General features: G+C 58.4%; 1 protein-coding gene across 2 annotated transcripts in view; it reads right to left on the reverse strand.

The window, feature by feature from the left end:
• Positions 1–206: 206 nt before the first annotated feature.
• Positions 207–19,802, reverse strand: part of LOC105097704 (VAC14 component of PIKFYVE complex) — a 94,176-nt gene continuing 74,580 nt past the window's right edge. The window contains exons 15-19 of one of the 2 annotated variants that reach the window (XM_064488982.1): positions 10,114–10,288; positions 8,938–9,056; positions 7,657–7,736; positions 5,485–5,635; positions 207–823 (exon numbers count right to left, since the gene is read on the reverse strand). In XM_064488982.1, the coding sequence (XP_064345052.1) occupies positions 661–823; positions 5,485–5,635; positions 7,657–7,736; positions 8,938–9,056; positions 10,114–10,288 (688 nt within the window). In that variant the 3' untranslated portion in view covers positions 207–660. The remainder of the gene's footprint in view (positions 824–5,484; positions 5,636–7,656; positions 7,737–8,937; positions 9,057–10,113; positions 10,289–19,802) is intronic. The other variant, XM_064488983.1, reaches the window with a different exon arrangement.

Here is a 19,802-nt window from a genome sequence, read left to right on the forward strand (position 1 = left end):
TGGGTCTTAGGGATGAGAGCTGGGCCCCAGGCCCACACCTCTGTCTGGTGAATGAATGCAGTGAGTGACCAGCCTCTCCTGGCACAGCCAGTACTCCTGGGGCCACCATGAGAACAAGTCTCTGGGGGCAGGTGGCAAGGTCCTGGGACAGCTGCAGTGCTAGGCAAGAGATGGATACTAGTGGGAAGGAGCAGGCCAGGCATGGGTTGAGGGTTTTCTGTCCTTTCTTTATTGGGGCAGGGGGTGCGTCATTCATACGGACTTCTGTGCTGGTCCCTATGTGCACACAGGTGTGTATACACATATGTACACACACGAATGCATGAGGCCAGAGCTCTAGTGGGCTCGGGAGGTCAAGCTCTTTTACAAGAGAGCATTAGAAAGAACGTGATTCCAGAAGATGGGAGCTTCTGCAGCTGCAGTCCCACACTGGTGAGAAGCCAGCTCTATGAATGCCAGAGTGCAGGCGACTATCTGGGGGCCTGGGGCCTGTGAGAGGAGTGTGGGTGGACAGAGCCTCTGCCCCTCTACCCTGCCCTGGGCTGGTGGCCTGGCCCAGCCCTGCCCCTGAGGCAGGTCCCCGGGCTCTGTGGGGAGGGGTCCAGAAGACCCTAAGTGCTCCATGGGACCCTCCATGGGCCCTTCTCCATGGCAGTCCTGTCAGAGGACAACCCTCCGGTCCAGGTGATCCCCACGCCCACTCCGCTGATGCCTCACTTCCAGGTGCTTCTTCTGGACCCTCTCGAAGTGATGCAGCAGCTCTGCGTAGTCGATGCTTGGGGAGTCTGCTTTCTGCGACTTGGGGGCTGCCTTCAGACCGTCTCTGGGGAAAGGGAGCAGAGGGGCTCAGTGTCAGTGTCTCAGCACAGGGGGATGCTGGGGGGCAGGCAGCACCAGCCACAGGAGGGCAGTGGGGTCAGGGCAGGTCCACTGGCTGATGGAGCCCAACCTCCATCTCAGGTCAGGCAACCCTTCCCCAACAGTCAGCCCCAAAGAGTGGGGAGCCCTTTGAGCACCCTGTCCCCCACAGTTGGTGGGACTAGTCAACACTGCTGCTTGGATATGCCCTCAGCTTGTGGGTTGCCGATGGCGCTCAGAGCAGGCATCACATCAGGAAGCATTTCCTGTTTATGAGTGGCTCCCTTTGGGGTGAATGCCAGGGCTAGCAGCCAGCCAGGAAGCCAGCTGGGGCCTGGAACAGGGTCCAGAGAGAAGAGGGAGGAGGCAGCCTGGCTTCTTCTCTGGGGTAGGGCTAGGGCCAGGGACCACAGGGATGGCTGAAGAGTTTCTACTGGGACCTCAACTTCGCAGAACGTCTGTTTTTGAGTGTTGGGGCCCAGAGGCCTGCAGTTACTCTCTGTCCCTGGGGAAGGAGAGCTGGTCTTACCACTGTGCAGCTGATGGGCCCCAGAACTCCTCTTGTTACCACCCTCCCCAGCTGCTCCATATAGCAGCACAGGTTGTGCACTGCACCACTACAATGTGCCCGATGCTCCCTATAGTTGGGCAACACAGTAGCCCTGCTGTCCCCTTCAAGCCCAGTGTTTAGCTTGTACCCGGGGACTAGATGCCCTTGGGCCCCTGTCTCATTCCTAATCATCACCCCTGCATAGAGTCTCATGAAAGACTCTTCTCCACCCTCATTTTGGCCTCACTGGTTTGGGGAAGCACATCTATGTGGGCTGGGAGAGATCTGCTTCCAGCCTCCAAGGCCTGGTGGCCCTGATAAGGCTGTGGGGCTGTTTAGCTAAGCAGAGAATCTTTGGGCCCTTTGAGTTCATAAGGAGATTCCAGTAGGGTGAGGGGCCAGGCAGCAGCTGAGCACAGGAGCTTGATAGACCTGGGTCCGACTGCAACACGACCACTTCCTAGCCACTAGACCTTGGGCGTGTAACTCCGTATCCTCATCTTTAGGGGATGCTGCCACAGAAGTCACCCCATAGAGTGGTTGAGGATTCCTCCAGACTTGACATGTAACAACTTAGCCTGATGCCCAGCCCCAGCCTAGGTACACAGTGGGTGGCCACTGTGGCTACAAATACGTCCTCTGAGGTGAGACCAGCCGGGGCCCAGCAGCTCAGTCCATTTAAGGGAATCGTGATGGTGCTTCCCCCAAATGGGACCCTCACCAATGAGCCCAGCTCCTGGGACGGCACAGCCAACCACTGGTCAAATCTTAAAAGGCATCTCTGACAGGCCACCAGGCTGCTGGGGCAGGACCAGGGGCAGTGGGAACTCTTCTCACAGTTGGGAGCCCAGAGGTGCGCCCTACTCAGCCTGTTCCCTTCCTGTTGAGATGCATCACCTGTTCCCTTCCTGTTGAAGATGCACCACCTGAAAACACCTCGGATGGGGGCTGTGGCTGCTTCCTTCCTGGGCCTCAGGCCCTGCCTCCGGAGGTGAGATTCAAGTAACGTTAGTTCCACGAAGATCAAAAGCAGCTGGGTGGGGCCTGCTCTAGGGGGCCAGACTGCGGGCAGCACTCTGGGGTCTGGCTGCTGCTTTCAACTCCCCTGGGAATGGGGGAGACACCTCCTTGTCACAGCAACCCTGTGGCCCAGGTGCCACTGCCCCAAGAGAGCAACCTGGGCTTCTGAGGAGGCTGAGGGGCACCCTGGACCTTGGAGCCCTAACTCCAGGGGGTGGCCTGATGCCACCCCAACCCACGTAGGCCAGGACGGGGGAGAGATGTGTAGGCCAGAGATGACACTAATGCTGGGCCCCATGGGTCTGTATGCTTCTCCCCCCGGCTCCCAGCATTAGATCTAGAGGAACTGAGATTAAGGGTTTCTGGGGAGATGCCAGCAATGGATGGCAAATGTGGGGTGACGTGCACAGACATGGCCAGAGGAAGGTGGTGGTGGGGAGGACTGGGCCGCACTTTGCTTTCTGGGCCCTCATGGAGGCAAGAAGTCCTGTCCCCAAGGACTCAGCCTCCCTGTGGGCAGACCCTTCCCAGCCTGAGGTCTTGGGCACAGAGAAGGGTGTGTCCATGGGGTGTGGGGACTCCTCTGAGCATGAAGGCTGGGGCTGTCTCCCTGCCAGTCATGTGGACACGGCTGCTGCTCAGGCCTTCATTTTCTCTGTATGTTTACAACAACCCTCAGGCAGTGAGTGACTGGGGGACACTCAGCCAGCAGCACAGAGTTGGGATTCCAGAACTCAAAGCCAGCTTTCTCTCCTGCCACTCCACCCACACACCTGTCACCAGGCTAATGCTGGTGAGTGTCACCAGCTTCTCCTTCAGGGGCTCCCTCCTGCCTCACTGAGAAGATGGTCCCTGGGGAGTGGCCTGGAAGCCTGAGTGCACAGGAGGGATGGACAATGGCAGATTCCTCCAGCTGTTCCTGGCATGCAGGCCTGTTGGGCAACCCGACGCTGTCTTCCAGCTGCCTGCCCCTCCCTGGGCTGAGACTGTCCTCAGCCCCCTCTCCAGGGTGGGAGCTGTCCCTCTGCACCCAACCCTGCAACCTGACCCTGCCCCCAGCTGTTCCTGAGGCCCCCTCCTCATCCACCACTCCCTGCCTTTTTCTATGACAGCTCTTCATAGGCCTTTGCAAAGGAAGGCTGGGAACCCAAGTCTTGAAGTCTGGGTAGAACCTCAAGGATCCATTTAGTCCAAATGTTCACTTACTGATGAAGAAACCAAGAGACCAGAGAGGGCAGGGGGCTTGTCTGAGGTCACACAGTAAATCCTCAGTAGAACCTGGACCAGATCCTAGTCCAGGCCTGTGAACCATACAGTGTCCCACAGACTCCTCTACCCAGCGGCCTCAGCTCTTTGGCCCAAGACTTCCTAACTCTGACCAGGGGAGATTCGGAGGAAAGCTTCGTTTTCTCCAGCTTCCCTCTGCAGACTTGCTCTACCCTGGCTTGGGGTGCACATGGAGAGGGATCCGACTACTCTGAGCCTTCCTGCCTTTTCCAAGGGATGCTCCCTAGAGGAGGAGATGCAGCAGGCAGAGGTCTGAGAAGGGACTGGCCCTCAGCAGTACAGGGTCTGTGGCCTGGCCCAGAGGTCACGGGGAAGCAGCCCTTCCTGCCTCCTTCTCCCCTTGAATCGCACTTTCCCTCCTAAGTGGCTGCCAGGGTGACCCTAACACCCCTTGGGCACTGGAAAGGCGGGGAGAGGCCAGGCCAGTGAAGCACGGTGTGGTGGCAGGGCCTCTCTGAGAATGAGGAGCCAGAGGGGCTCTGGCCAAGGAAATCCAAATGCAAACTGAACTCCATGCTTCTCCCTGCTCCCCTAGGACACTCTGCACTGAATACCATATTCTAAGGATGACGTGGTGGCACCACGAGCAGCTATCCCTGCCACCTCAGCACTGTTGTCTGGGGAAAGGGGGAGGTGGGCAGGAGCCACACCTGCAAGGGGCTCCAGCCACTCCAGCAGCCTGGGGCAGACAACCCATCTGGTACCCCAAACCCAGTCCCTGGAGAGGCCAGGTCAGGGAGTGGTGGTGGTGGCCGAGGCCCTGTGGGATGGAGCTGCACAGGGGCTTGGGTCAGTGGCCCTGAGTGCTGGGCAGGCCCATCTCAAGGCTGCCTGCATCCATCCCAAGGGCAAAGGCCTGAGACTTTTCGTGGGAGCGAGGCTCCAGGCCTGCCAAGCGGCTCTAACAGCCTGGGAGGGAATTCTAGACACACAGGGCATCTGATGCAAGCTGGGTGCGCTCCATTCAGTGTAAATCTTCTCAGTGGCTCTGCTTGTTTCCATGGTGACCTGACAAGTGAAATTTTCCATCTCAGATGCCAAATGCCTGTGGATGAGGCAAAGCCTCTAAGGGTTACCAAATATAGACATGACCCAACAGGCTGTGGGGGCTGGGCCAGCAATGGGTTCAGGGTGGGAGCCTGGACACCCCCGAGGGGCTGCAGCCCTCCTGCCCAGTGTCTGCCATGCTGGGCCTCTCCATGTAGAGTGCCTGGGACCTGTGCTTCCCACAGGCAGGGCCCGAGCAGGGGAGCCACGGGTGCACCCCTGCCTCCCACCTGACTCAGAACAGGGTTGGGAAGGTCCCAGCAGTGCCGGGGTGGCTCAGTGGCTTGAGGTGAGCCTCCACTACAAGATAGAGGAGGGCTGTCTGGGGCCTGGGAGCTCTCTGGCCCATCTGTCACCTGGGACGCAGTCTCTGAGCTGGGGAATGAACTGCATTCCCTGGACTTTCTAGGGGCCTCTGTTTGGGTGACTCCAGCACACCCTTGATTTTTAGGATTAACTTAACCCTGATTGCTTGGAGAAGGTATTGCCACTACCTACCTCCTCGTAAACACTCCCAGAATCCCCCAGCCTGGTGCTCTGATGTGGAAACGAGAGGCCCAAGGGCAAGTGGCTGTGGGGCTGACAATGTCTGCAGTGACAGGAAGTGTGATGCTGAGGCGGGGGAGACCCTAGGCAGCCCCTTCAACACTCTGCACTCACCAGGCACTGCTGACCCTGACCTTGCTCAGTGGCAAAGCCCTGCCCCCCAGCCGGGCACTCACTCTGTCTGCAGCAGCTCGGGGTTGGGCACGCACTGGAGCCGGTGAGAGAGCAGCTGGAAGGCGCTGCTCTGGGGCAGCAGCATGAGCAGGCCGTACAAGGCCTTGATCAGGTACGGGTTGTTCTTCACGTCCAGCAGCTGCAGGCGCAGATCTGTGGGAGGGCAGAGGGCAGGGGTCAGAGGGCAGAGGCCTGGCACTCCTCTGGACTGTCCCTCAGCCTGGCCAGGAGATGGCCCGCCAGGTGGCCAGGCCTTAGAGCGAGGCGGGGCTCCTCACAGCCAGACATGCCTGCCCCTCCTCCAGTGGCATCTTACCCGATGATCGCATCATCCTTTCTTCCTCCCTGCCCACCTGCCTTCTGTCTGATCATCCTAACAGTCGCCTCAGCCCGGTGACCCTAAAACTGCTGCCAGGCCTGGCCCCTCCACCACTGCCTCTCTGGTAATGAGGGGGCTGGGGGCCTGTGCATAACAGATTCCCCAGTCTGCTCCGCACGTGCCAGCACAAGAGAGCTATAAATAGGGTGAGCTGGAGAGAAAGACTGGATTAGGACAGCTTTAAGGGAGGGCAGGATGGAAAAACGCTTTCGTGTGTGATTAAACACACACCAGGCCCAGGAGTGTCTGGTAGATGCTTTTGGAAATCCACCTCAGATACCAGCCCTACCCCCACCACGCCAGCCAAGAGGAGATGCACCCAGGGCCTGCCCAGCACCCATCCCAACCAGACAGACCCAGCTGTCTCTCCTCTGATCCCTTCCAGGAGAACCACTGGCTTCTACCTTTAAGGCAAGTCTGGGGCATCCTTGGTGGAAGATGAGCCGCAAACTTCTGGAGAGCCCACATCACCCCAGCAGCTGGGCAGGGCCCTTGGGGCCAGGGTTAGCCAGGAAGCAGGGGCCTCCCACAGCAGGCCCTCCCCTTCCCCCGGTGGCACTCATCTCCAGGCCCAGTGACTCCAGCAGAAGCGGGGCCCTGTTTTGAATCCAGGCCCCACTCTGGGCCCTAGGAAACTGGGCTTTGAGGCCAAGCCAGCCACCAGTGGGGTCTCGGCAATCTATGGTTGGAATGGGTGCTGGGAAGGACCAGGGTATGACTGCTGTGGTCACCTCAACAAAGTCCTGGAGGGAAGGTATTCATGGCTTCTCTAGGGTTGGGCCGGACTTGATCTCAGGTGAGAGCGTGCCGGGCTGCCACAGGAGGCCCTTGGGGAAGTGAAATGTTAGGCCGTAGGACCATTTGGGACAGGCTTTGATACACTCTGCTGGGAAAAGTGTCTCCCCTCCTGCTTGTGTCTCCCAGGCATCCGTCACTGTGGTGGCTGGCTGTTTGGAGAAGCTGTCTTCTGTTTGGATGGGAAGGGGGCCCTGACTCCTGGGAGGGCAGGATGGAAAAATGCTTTTGCCTTTGGGCTCTAGGGTGGAGGCTTATGGGCTCGCCTTGGGCAGGTCAGGGGCGCTGCCGTAGAGCAGCAGGCCTGGGCAACCAGCCTGGCAGGAAGGTGGCCGTGGGCAGGGCTGCCTCCTGGCTTCTCTGTCACACAGTAAGCACATGAGCTTCATTCAGAAAGTTCCCTGCTTTGGGGAGCAAGCATTGTATGTGTTGAGGCGCCAAGAGCTGCGCTCGGCCCAGCCAGCTGCCACTTTTGCACATTCAGCCTGGGTGTTACAATCAGGCAGCTCCTGCTTATCAGCTCCCAGCAAATGCCAACTCTACTTTGCAGAGACATGAGGGTGTGGCTCCTAGGCACAATGGAGCACGTGCAGGTGGGCCCAGGGTACTCCCAACTTCCAAGATCTAGGGCAGAGGGCAGCATACTTGGAGGGGTGGCTGGGGACAGCTCTGGGATGGCTGCCCCACTGGCCCTCTGACAGCATCGCTCCAGTTCTCCTTGGCGGGGTTGACAGTAATCTTCAGGTGATTTTTGCCGTCAGTGGGTCGATACCCACCTTGAGGCATGCAGGCAGGACCCGTGTTCTGATGCCACATGTCCCAGCCCTGTTCTAGCTGATCTCCTCAGCCCTGTCATCCCCATCCTTACACTCCTGACATTCCAGAAGCATCCCTGGGGTGACTGCCCTCCCTCCCCAGCAGCAGCCAAGAGCTGCTCTCTGAGCTTCGCTGCACCCAGCCTCCCTCCAGGCCGGCCAAAGGCCAGAGGCAGGACTCTCACATGTGAAGATAGGGCACTCGATCAGCTGCACCAGCTTGTCCACCTCTGTGAGGAAATCCACAGTGACCTCCAGGTCCCCGCTGAGTGGGCAGTCAAGGGAAGTCTGACCACTGACCAGGGCAGCTGGTCTCAACCGGGGGTAGGGGCAACCTGGGCTCGACCCAGTGGCACCGAGCACTCCTCCCACTGGGACCTGGCTTCCAGGCACTAAACGTGGTTCTGCCTAAGTGGGATTCAGCAAAGGACAGCAGCCTATTCTCCTCTGCCTTTCTGTCCCTCTAAACGAAGAGCAGCACAGCTGTCCCCCAGCACGGCACTCCGGTTCTGCTCCAGCAGCTCTCTCCTCTGTGCCCTCCAGTCTCTGAAAGGCTCTTATCACAGCCCTGCAGCCCAAAGGGGAGGGCTGGGCAGGAAAGGCCCTCATTCCTTCCTGAGTGCATACCTGTCAGCAGGGCCAAGGATAGGCACAAGCATGTGGCCTACAGTCCTTAGGTGATACCAGGGGCTGAGAGGAGCAAATCTAGGTTTGAAGGCGAGCAGGCACCTGGAGGGAGCCAGGCCAGGCTGCAGCTGACCCTCAGTGAAGGCACCTCAGGGCCCCTCTTTCCTTACCCCCAACTCCTGGCCCATGAGGGAGGAGACTAATTTTGTGCCCTAAGTAGCTCTCCAATCCAGGGTCACAAGCCAGGTGTTCACAGAAGCTGGTTTGCTTCACAATGTTTCAAACAAAATCTGACCATGGATGCCTTGCTCTGAGGCAGGCCCTGAAGTGTGCTCTCCCTCTCCCGAAGGCCACAACCCATCCAGCCTGCTTCTCCCTGTTGTGTCACCTGATGAGCCTGCTGGGCTCTGGCTCTGTGGCCCCTGAAGGTGTGTGAACGCCTCACCCGCCACCTGCTGCAGCCCAACAGCCCCCTGCTCCCAGGCTTTCTCTCTCTGCTGTCCCCCAGCACTAGGCAGAGGGCACCCTGCCTCTTTCCCGGGGTTCCCTTACTTAGGTGGCCTGGTAAGCACCTGTCTCTGATCCCCATTCACAAGGCTTCTTCCAGGGCCAGCTCCCCTCTGGGGGGGCCCCAGACATCCCTGTTTATTGCCAACAGCACTCTCTCAAATACATCCCTCACTGCGCTCTCATGGTCCTGATGTTGCCAGGCCGGGAGGCAGAGCCTAGGGTCGGGACAGGAGGATGGCAGTCCGGTCTCTCACGTGGGTGGGAAGGGGGCACCTGGCCCTGACCTGTCCCTCAGTGGCTGGGCGGGAAGAACAGTGAGTGAAGGATACAACTTCTGGATGAGGTCGTAGGCATGCCGGTAGTTCTGGGTGAGGAAGCAGAGGGACACCGTGGTGACTGGGTTGTGGCACCAGGAGCGGTACAGGCAGCAGAAGAGGTTCTGACTCTCCTGAGGGGGAAGAGGTGTGAGCAGTTAATAGAGCCCCTGCTCCATCCCCTCGGGGGTCCACAGCCTAAGATTCGGGGATGCCGGGGAGCCAGCTCAGCACCCGGGCTGTGTTTGGCAGCCCAGCTGGGAACGAGCTGTCACAAAGGAAACGCTGACAGCTCCTCCTCAGACCCTGTCATTACTCCTGGTCCCGCAGAACCACGTGGTGGTGGCTGTAAGGGCCTGGTCAGGAGTGAGTCTGTCCTTTGTGCTGGCATTTCTGCCCTCGGCAAATAACAGTAATTGTCCTCTCCAGAACTCTGTGGTCCTGGAGCCTGTGGGGCCAGGACAGGGTGTGACAGGATGGCGCTGGGGGGTGGATGGGGAGGAGGCTCCCTCAGGGCCCTGGCTCTCCCTGGCAGCATCCTCCCGTCTTCCTCCAATGCCATTGCTTCCCTCCTTTGCAGCCCACCATGCACTCGGGAATCAGCCTAGGAGCTGGGCCCAACTCGGGAGAGCCCCTGCCCTGAGGAACATTCTTCAGGCCTCCACGAATGTCTGGAAGGAACCACAGGAAGGAGGCAGAGGTGTGGCCTGGATCACTCCCAGGGGCTTAGCCCTGGATGCCCTCAGGCATGGGTTTGGATGTCCTGGAGCCTCCCTAAGAGGGGCCCAAGCAGGTCTGAGGACAGTACCCCCATCTCCAGCAGGGTTATCATCCTGAGGATGGCACACACAGTAGGCATAACCACGCCAGGTCCTTCAAGGTGGGCTCAGAACCCAGCCTATTCTATGTGTGAGGGGGCACTGCCGAGTAGCGGAGGGTATCAGGGAGGGCGTGTGGATCTTGGAATGGGGTCTGGAGTCTCCTGTGGGCAGAGACTTCCATAGGGTGGCTCCAAGGAAACTGGCTGTGACTCACTCCCATGGCTGGTGCTTACATGCAGCCAACCCAGAGGACCCATATTTGACACTGGACCAGGGAGACCTCAGGTTTTATCCCTGTCTCCTCCCTGCCAAATTCCTGGGGCCAAGGGGTGGGCTGGCACAGCTGTGCGCCTGTGTGCATGCGGAGTACCGGGGTCTTCAGGTCCTTGAGCTGGTTTCGCAGCTGGAATAGCTCAGTGGATGTAAGCAGGATGGTGTTGAGAGTGTGGACCATGGTCGAGGCGAACTTGAGGTCCTCTTCCCGGAGCAGGATGTCTGCCATCGAGTGGAAGATGTTCTCCGCATTCAGCAGGAGGCAGAGCTGCCTGAAAAATGCGCCGAGTGGAGGTTCTGGAAACCTCTGGGCCTCAGCCTCAGAACCCTCTCCCTGGTCTTATAGCTCCTAAGGAAACTTACTCTTCCCTGGTCTGGTGTGGGGCCCCAGCTCCGGGGCCTGGGGGAGGGCCACTGGGGCTGCTCACGGGTGCTCAGTGGACCTGGCTCCACTCCTCTCAGCAACTCCAGAGCCCCACGATCTGTATTTATCCCGCCACCCAGCCCCAAGCCAGAAAATGTTTCCTGAGACCAGCAGCTGGGCCTCTGGCTACCAGTGTGGTCAGAGGAGCTGAGTTACCTTTCTGATCTTGGCAACACCCCTCCAGTGCCCCTTCCTGGTTTTATTTTTCTGGATTGAGATTATCCTCATGTAAAAATAACACACATACTGGTCACCCATGTACTGTCCCTTTGCCCTCCCCCTGAGAGAGTCCTGGGGTCAAGAGCTGTTTGTGCTGTTCACAGCGGCTCCCCTGCCTGGAGCGGTGCCTGCAGGTAGAGGGGCGCGGTAGGTGCCTGTGGGATGAACAAACCCTAAGACAACCCTGAATTTTGCCTTCGCTGCTCTGATAATAAAACTCTACCGGTGGGGTAGCCAAGTGACTTGGCCAAGGTCTCCGGATTACTTAGGGTCACTTCTTCCTACCATCTCTCCCCTAGGTCTCTGCCCACAGAGGCCTGGCTTTGAGGGGATGAGCAAGTCTTCCTGTCAGGACTCCAGGGATCTTAAGGCTCTGGATCGCAGACAAGCAAACTTGGTGAGGAGGGTGGGGTGTGGCCCCGAGCCTTCCCTGCCTCCTGTCCAGGGTTGATGTCTCTTTGCCTGACTCCTAGTCTCTGCTCTAGGGAAGCACCCACAGCCTGGGCCTTAGGCTTGTGGGGTCTGAGGGGTCTGAGGCCCCAAGGCCTTGGGTGCTGAATGACTGAGCACTCTTTGAAGCCAATGTGCCTGATACCATCCATCCCAGTCACTGAACTCACACTAGACTCAGCATTATCAGGGTCCGGCTTCTTGTTTCCCTCCAAATACCAGCCATGCCTTGGGGCCAGACTGGAGAAGATTCTTCCCCAGCCCCGGCTCCAGAAAAATCCCAGAGCATTTGGTAACAGAGAGGCCAAACCACGAAGCGCAAACAGCAGGCAGGCCGTCTCCAGCCTAGGCCCAGCCGGAACCAGCAGACTTGGGCAAGAAACCACCAGAGAAATGGAAACAAGGTTGTTGGGGGAATGAGGCTTGAGGGTGGTGTGGGGAGGGCTCTGCTCCCCCCCGGGGTGGGTGTGTGTGTGTGTCCCCTGCTCACATGGTGTGGGTGTGGGATGGGCCACAGCCCCAGAGCCTGGTGCTCCCGACCAGCTGTGCCACCCAGTGTGTCCATGTGACAATTTCTTCTCCTCCGACTTGGGGGTGACTTCTATCTGCACCATGAGGGCTACTCAGAGGACAGCTCCTAGACTAGTGACAACTTGGGTGGGGTGCACAGTATGTGGCAAATGGGATCCCTGGTTGGGTACCCCATTAGTACCATGGGTGGGGACGACAGCCAGCTCCCAGGTGGAAGCTTGTCCCTTCAGCAGAGGGCAGGTAGCACTTCCTGTTCCCCCCTCCCCCTGCTCCATTCTCCCACCGAGATGGGCCCCATCTCCAGGGCTGAGGGACAGAAATGTGTCAAGAGGGCAGGCTGGGGAGGAAGGGTAGCATTCTGACAAATGGTCACAAATGCCCGTCGCCTGCAGCTGCTGCCGTCTCCATGACAGAGGCCGACAGCTGAGGCTGCTGCCAGGCAGCACTCTCCAGGGACCACAGGCCTGAGGGACCTGAGGCAGCTGGGGAGGCGGGGGTGGTGCGCTCATGTGAGGGCCACTGGGGAGGGTGTGAAGGGGCAAACGATGGGATGGCGGCGGGGAGAGGTGGGTACCAAAGGCCTCCTGGTGTCCCCAAGAACCTGGGAACACTGACAGAACTACAGAAGGTCAGAGTTTTCTGGAAACACTCTGCTCTTGCCACCATTACACTCACCTCCGCTAGTGTTTCAGTAGCCCTCTGCTCCCTCTCTGGTTTGCACCTGTTGGTGGTCATGTCTGGTCCCATGGATATCTTCAAAGTCACCTCTAGATCAGTGGCTCCTACATGCGCCTCTCGAGCCCCTACTGAACTCTGGATGGGACAGCCACCTGCCCAGTGGATGCTCTGCCTGGCTGCCCGACAGGCATTTCAGGCTTGGCAGCGCCTTAGCACACCTCTTGGTTTCCCTCAGACTCTGGTCCCCCAACCTTCAGGGGGGGCGTCACCGCCCACCAGCCTCAGAAAGTGGCATCACTGGCCAACCAGCTGCTCCAGCCCAGATCGAGGAGTCCCCCTTGATCCCCGGGCCCCTCTGTCCTGTGCACCAGCCACCTGGGGACTCTGCCTGCAGGGCACACCTGCCTCCTCCTGGCCCATCTCAGCTGTCCTTGGCAGGAGTGTCTTAAAAAGTCTCATCAGAGCATGGCATTCACCAGTGGCTTCCTGCTGGATCTAAATAAACCCAGCTCCTCACGTTGGCCTCCAGAACCTCATATTGGCCGCCAGAACCTCATGCCTTCTGGTCAGTTCCTCTCTAACCTCAGCTCTTACAAGTCCTCCTTTACTCACGACGTGCAGCCTTCTAGAGCATTTCTTCTGTCCCTGACACCTGCCCTGGCCAGCTCTGCCCAAGGACCCACATGTGGCTGGCTCCTTCCGGCCTCCAGGTCTCAGCTCCAACACTAGCCCCGGTGAAGCCTCTGTCCCCTGCACCCACTCCCACCAGCCCTTTCTAAGGAAAGTCGTTTCTTTCCAAGCATTTCTTACTACTTGACTCATCTGGTTGATGGACTCATTTACTGGGTCCCTGGTGGTTTCTCCTACCAGAGCATGAGCTGAAAAGGGCAGGGCCTTGCCTGTGACTCTTGTGTCCCTCATACCAAGAATCACTTTTGATCATTACTGCATGGAGGAGCTCGCTGATCTCCGTCCAAGATTTTATGGACAGGCCTGAGACGTTCCTCTCCTCACTCCAGTGCATCCCTTAGCTCCTCTAACATGGGCCCCGGCCTGCTGTGCCAGCCTGTCTGCAGAGAGCAGCTGCCCTGATGGTGCACTTCTACCCTCTCACCCAGGGCCTGGCTGCCTGGCCCAGGGAGACCCCAGGAGATGACTGAGCACACGTGGCCTGAAGGACTGGCAACACAGCCCACCACAGGGTCTCCCCTGAACACTGCTGATTAAGCCAGCACAGGGGAGGGGTGATGGAGGAGCGGCAGCAGGGCACATGCAGCCGGTAGTCTTCAAGTCCCACCCACGGTGCTCTGGGTGTCTGCAGCTACCCTGGCTTCAGTGGGGTTTCTCTCCTGGCCCAGGAAGCCATTGGGCAGAGCCTGGAGGGCCTGAGGCAGCAGCTCGGGGCGGGGCGGCGGGGGGTGGGGTGGGCTCCAGCCCTGCAGATGGGCAGGGGCAGGGGGCAAGAGCAACACTGGGGGTTGTACCTCACCTCATCCGGCCTTTGCTGCCTCATCCCAAGGTCAATTGAGTTTGGGGAGAAGGAAGACAGCTCTCAGACCGCTCCAGGAAGCAGGAATGATAAAGTATTTGCTGGCTCCTGGGGAGACCTAACCACATGCCGAGTACTGTGCTGAGGGTGTTACACCTGTCCACTTGGGACGGGCCGGGGGTGACAGGAAAGGACATGTTCATGTCTCTAAGTGCTCACGCAGTTCAGGGCACTCTCTAGGCATTTCAGAGGAAGGCAAGTTTGGGTGGGTGGATAGGGCTGTACCTTGGAGAGCTCTGCACACCTGTATCAGGGAGGTGGGGGAGGGAGGAGGGGGTCCACTCTTCACCCAATCCTGAGTCCCCACAAGCCCAGCCTTAGGTTCCTCCTGTGGCATTTGCTGAGTCCTCAAACAAGCCTGGACCCCCATGCAGAGAAGCCCTGCGCCGCAGGTCACGTAGCTGCCCAGGGGAGGAAGGAGGGTGGGTCTAGATCCAGAAACCTAGTTCCTTTCCGCACTCTGCCTCCTCTGTGCCTGTCATGAGCGGGCACTGGGGGCCGTCCCCACCCGGCGGGGCCTGGCAGATGGCTGCCTCGCAGGGCTGCTGCGTCATCACTTCTCTGCTGAGCCCCCGCCTGGCTTGAGCTGACTGCCGGGCTCTCAAGCAGAGCATCAATAATGGAACACAGCTTGCAAGCATTAAAATTTGCCTATGTTTTTTAATACCCATATTAAAATGCTATTCATCACGAGACAATGGCTTGGAAAATACTTGGGGACAAGGCAGAAAGGTGGGGCAGAAGGGAACCTGGATGGGGTCTGGGAGGTCACAACCTGGAGGCCCACCTTGGGGCCAGAGGAGGACAGGGGTCCACACATGTGTGCCCTGAGGTGGCCTCTAGTGTGTAGCCAGGGGCCCATGGAGGAGGCTCTGTGTCCCTCTCCTCCAGACGCCCTGCTGCTGCCTGGACAGCTGTTCCCCCACTTCCAGGTCCGGCTTCATGCTTGGGAGGGAACAGCTCTTTTATGTCTCCCTGTCATATACAGGAACTTGAGGGGAGCAACCTGCCTCCGGTTGTTTCTGAGGCCCCTGAGACCCAAGAGGGGGACCACCACTTTCCCTAACAGACTGAGACAGCACAGAGAGGCCCACACAGGGGCTTCAAAAGAACAAGACCTACACTGGGGCCAGAGGAAGGCCACACCATACCTGTCTGGTTGGTGTGAGCCTCGTGTTACTGTTGCTCCAACTACAAATACTGGCTAAGCATCCACATGCACCAGACTCTGGCCCTGAACGTGCACTGGCCTCAGCGGAGGCCCTCGCTGGGAGGTGCTCTCCAGATGCCCAGCCTGGCACCCACCTACTGCTCCTGCTTCAGGTAACAGGTGGGCCAGAGGGAGTGGGAGGAGGAAGGCATTAACTGGCCTTGCAGGTGGGTCAAGATGGGCCGATCATGCTGTGAGGCCACGTGGCCTGGGGGAAAGGCATGGGCAGAGCCAGCCCCCTGGGCCAACAGGGAGCCTGGTGCTGTCCTTTGTTCTGTCCTGGGTGTGGGAAAGGGGCTACATGCTGCTGCTTTTCTAGGGACCTGGCCAAGGTGAAGCCTCGGTTTGGAGGACAAGACCTGCCCAGTAGCTCTGAGCCCTGCTCATCCCCCATGGAGGGGATGCCTGGGGTGGGCGTTCAGCCTGAAGGGTCCAAGAGTGCCCCTTATCCTGGCTGACAGAGCTGGCTTTGGGGTGGGCTGGTGGGTACAACCTACCCCATTGGCAAGTCAGCCCAAGGCTACTGGATGGGGACCAGGTAGATTCAAGAGATGCTTAAGGTGACATGGAGGCTGGAAGGACCACTTCCCCACAGGCCTTTCCCATTCTTGACTATCCCAAGCAATAAGCTGACCACATAGATGGGATGGCCACCAGCACAGGGCACAGAACAGCCGATCTGACGGGGAGAGACCCTGGATCTACCCTACCTAAGTGGAAAGAGATATTGATGTTGAGAGATGGGCATAAAAGCTGGGGGCGCCTCCTGCCTCTCGATGCCCCCCAGTTACTACTAACACAGTTCATTCCCTCTTCAACCCTTGCTCGCCTCCCTGCTAACTGCCCCATGGAAACAGAGAATTCAAAATCAGCCTCGGCTGCCAAGTTCCAGACTGCGAGGTGCACCCAGCTCTTTAACGCCGCCATCTGCTGTGTGGTCAAGGGGACGAGTCCTTCTTGGGCCTGTCCAGACCCCGAGGAATCAGGCCGTGTTAGTGCCACACCAGGGGCAGGCGATGGGAGTGATTTCATTTGGCACCTCCTGTTAGGTTGGGCCCAACAAATGGCTTCCCCGACACAGGAAGGTCTGTCTGCCATCACCTCAACTGCCCTAAATGCTCACAGAAGCATCCCCATCCCTTCCACCAACACTGCCCCTCTGAGGCCTTCCTGCCTCCACTTCTGCCCTGGGGCATGAGGACCACCTGGTGCCCTGTCTTGGCCTTCAGGCTGGAAGCTGATGGGTGGTGTGGACGCTGGAGGGCAGGTGAGGTAGGCCACCAGCTCTGAGCTCAGAGGGGTGGCTGGGTAGGCAGTCCCTCTGAGAGGGTTCGCACTCCCTCTCAGAGGCTGGAACTGAACACTGCCTTCGAGGAGAGCTCAGGGTGGGATGGACTCTGAGGCCCTCTGCAAGCCGGCCTCAGAGCTGGGCCAACTGGCTGGAGGGCAATACGCTCCAGGCACCTCCTGTCCAGGCATCCTTGCAGTGGGGCCGAATCCCTTCTGCTCAGAGTCTCTCCTTCTCCCTTGAGCCTGGGCCTCCTTCCTTCACCTCCATCCCCAGCTGTGTGCGTCCTGAAGAGGCTAACATCACAAGTGAAGGGATAGGACCTCAACAACTCTCCACTTTGGCCGCTAGCCGGTGTTCATGTCCCCTCAGTGTCCAAGGCCAACGGGACATGGGCTTTCCCGGGAGACGCCTGGAGCCTCGCAGCCAAAACTCTGAAGTGCAGCCTAATGTCAAGTACAGAAAACACAGGGACCCAGAGCCATTCCCACCGGAAAGGCCTTCCCGCCTGTCTCTGCCCAACAGCTGGGATCCTTTAGGAATTTAAAGAGAAAGCAGCTTTCAGGTCAGTGTAACATTAGAGTGGGGGAGGAGGGAGTGGCCTCCCTTCTGAAGTTCAGAAAGGTCCAGAGTTTCACTGCATCCGCCCCCCACTTTCCCCTCACTCCTCGTCCCTTCCAGCCCTCTGCTTCCCAAGTATGAAAACTGTAAACCTGTTTTATTTATTTCAATCAGTCCTCGGCAATGTGTGCCCCTCAGGGCAGAGGCAGCCATGGTAACCCTGCCAACTCATGCCTTAAAAACTCATCATGTTTAATGCAGTCGATGTGTCTGATACACTTTAAAGTTTCTTGGTGGGGTGTGGGGTGACAGGGGTAGGAAGAGTAGGCAAAAGGACTTGTTTTTCTGGGTCTTGCTGGGAACTGGTGGAAAGGGGATGGAGGGAGGGCTACGGCACGCTGAGGGAGAGGCGGAAGAAAGGGGTCTTTTGTCCACTTAGCTGTCAGTCTGTCTCTGTTTAAGAGCAGCACGTCCAGACTCTGGGGGGCCACAGACACCTGGGCTCCTCTGGGAAGATACCGTCAAGAAAACCAAATGGTCTCATGCCTCAGCCCCTCTGTGCCGAGCCAGCCTCTCTCCAGGTTTGGAGTTTGCTCTAGGGACCAAGGTGAATGTAGAACAGAGTCAGGAGAGGTGACTTCCACTTCCTCCACTGCCCAGGGTGGTCTGTGGCGCTTCCTGCCACGTGAGGGGCTCTGGCCACTCCCCAGGACAGAAGACATGTGCACATGGCCCGCCAACCTGCTGGGCCTCGTTTCCCATGTGCTGTTAGCAACCTGGCCAAGTCTGTCTCCACTGTCAACTCCCAGGCACCTTTCCAGCCCCTTCTGGGCCTTTGCTCAAGCTGTCCCTGACCCCAGGGAGGGCCTTTTGCTCCGCTCCTGCCTCCCTCTTGCTAGTTCCCCAACATCTGCCTCCACTCCCCTGAGATCTGTCCCCTGACACTTGTGGTGTCTCCTTCCTTGACCTCAGCTTCCCAAGGCAGAAACTCCACCGGCCGGGCTCCTGTGGGCAACAGGAAGATGGATACTTGTGGAACAGGAAATCAATTGCCAGGAGGCGCCGGGTGGCCCAGGTCACTTCAGTGTGGAATCCAGCTTGCATGTGGAAGTGCAGGTGCGGGGGCCCAGGGAGCCAGGTGGGTTTTGAACCAGACATCGGGGTTTTGTGAAGCATCTGGTTCTGGCTGAAGCACTTTCATAATTTGAAAGGCAGGGACAATGTCCAGGAAAAGAAGCTGCACCTTCTGTCCCCCAGGGAGCTTGCCCCAAATAGGGCTGGAGGCAGGTCAGATGGTAGGGGTATGACCACCTGCTGGAGGCTCCAGGGACACCATGAGATAGGGTGGAAAGACCCTGGGGACGGAGGAGGTGTGCTGGGCACTGTGAGGAAAAGGCAGTGCTGGGAGGACCAGGCTGGGGTGAGGGGACAGCGGGAGAGGCTGCGAGAACATCGTGCTGGGGGCCATTTCTCCAGGCTTCAGTGAGTAGTGAAGGAAGCCCTTGGCTTCAGTGTTCCATCTTTTGAGCCCCCAGGGCAAATGAAAACAAAGGAATGGGCCACTAAAGGAAATCCTGTTGTCTCCACAGTGATCAACTCCACCAAGCCCTGAGAGATGGGGTTCCTGCCTCTCCTCTCACAGGGATTCCCTTCAGGTTGAATCACCATCTCCTTCCTGGCCACAGCCACACGTAACCCACATCTGTGAGTGCTTTCTTGACATTAGGCATGTCATGGACCTTAAGTCCTTTTAACACAGGACTGGTATTATTTTAGCCATCCTCTTCTACAGAGAATGAAGGTGAAGCACAGAGCAGAGCCTCGCCAAGGTCCTCATGTGGTCAGCCCACACTGGCACCCAAGCTCTCAGCTGCCATCTCCCTGTACACCCAGCTTGTAGGTTCCAGGGCCCAGCTGGCACAGGGGCTCAGACGTGCTTTTTCTGGAAGATGGATGGTTTTCTGGGAGGGAAGTGGGGGCACCTACAGATATCACCAGGCCTTCTGATGGACCAGAGCCCGATTTGCTCCAGAAACTTCCTGTGGTTCTGGGGCAGTTTCTATGCAAACCAGCTTCTTCTACCCGACCCTCACCCTGGGGCTACATCTGGCCAAGACAGTGCTGACCTGTGCCCACACTTAATTCTGCCCTGCTTGGGTGATGGCCTATCTCCAAGGAGTGAGGCAGAGTCTGGGAGGCAGGACCCAAACTCAGACCTGGATCGGGATGGGGGCAGGATCTATGGGGGTGACTCTATCAGCAGGTTCCCACGCCAGTGGCTGCCTGAGGTCCAACAGGGAATGGAGATTTCAGTACACTGACTCCTGGTGCTCCTAATCCAGGCTGAGACTGCCAGGAAAACAGCGACCCTGAGCCTTGCATGCCTGGGGGTCCCCTGGGTTGGCCGTTAGAGAACCAGATGGAACCTTTCCCCCCTTGAAGCCCTCTGAGCTCCGGCCCTTCCAGAAGGATTTTCTCCCCAGGATGCACTTAGTATCCCCACTGAGGTGAGCCCTGCCTGGAAAGAGGCTGCACGCTGCCTCAGTGCCAACTCTCAACCAGCTCAGCAAACTGTTTCCTGGCCCCAGACTGACTGTCATCCATGCCTCTGCCAGCTTCCAGCCAGGCTCAGAGAGGCCCTCGGAGATCAAGTGCTCATGGGACAAAAAAGAAACTGAAGCCAAGGGTCCATAGTGGTCCAAGCCACACAGCCAAGGCCATAGTGGAGTCGAGTCCCTGACCCAGAAAGTTTCATTCTTCCAGACAGTCCAGTGCTGTGTGTCACCTACACCAAGACACACCTCTCCTCCCTGGCCCAGCCCCCTTTCTACCTGATGGCTCCAGTTCCCTGTGACTGGACTGCCCAGGGCATAGAC

This window comes from Camelus dromedarius, chromosome 9 (genome assembly GCF_036321535.1).
Source record: "Camelus dromedarius isolate mCamDro1 chromosome 9, mCamDro1.pat, whole genome shotgun sequence".
Taxonomy (NCBI): Eukaryota; Metazoa; Chordata; class Mammalia; order Artiodactyla; family Camelidae; genus Camelus; species Camelus dromedarius.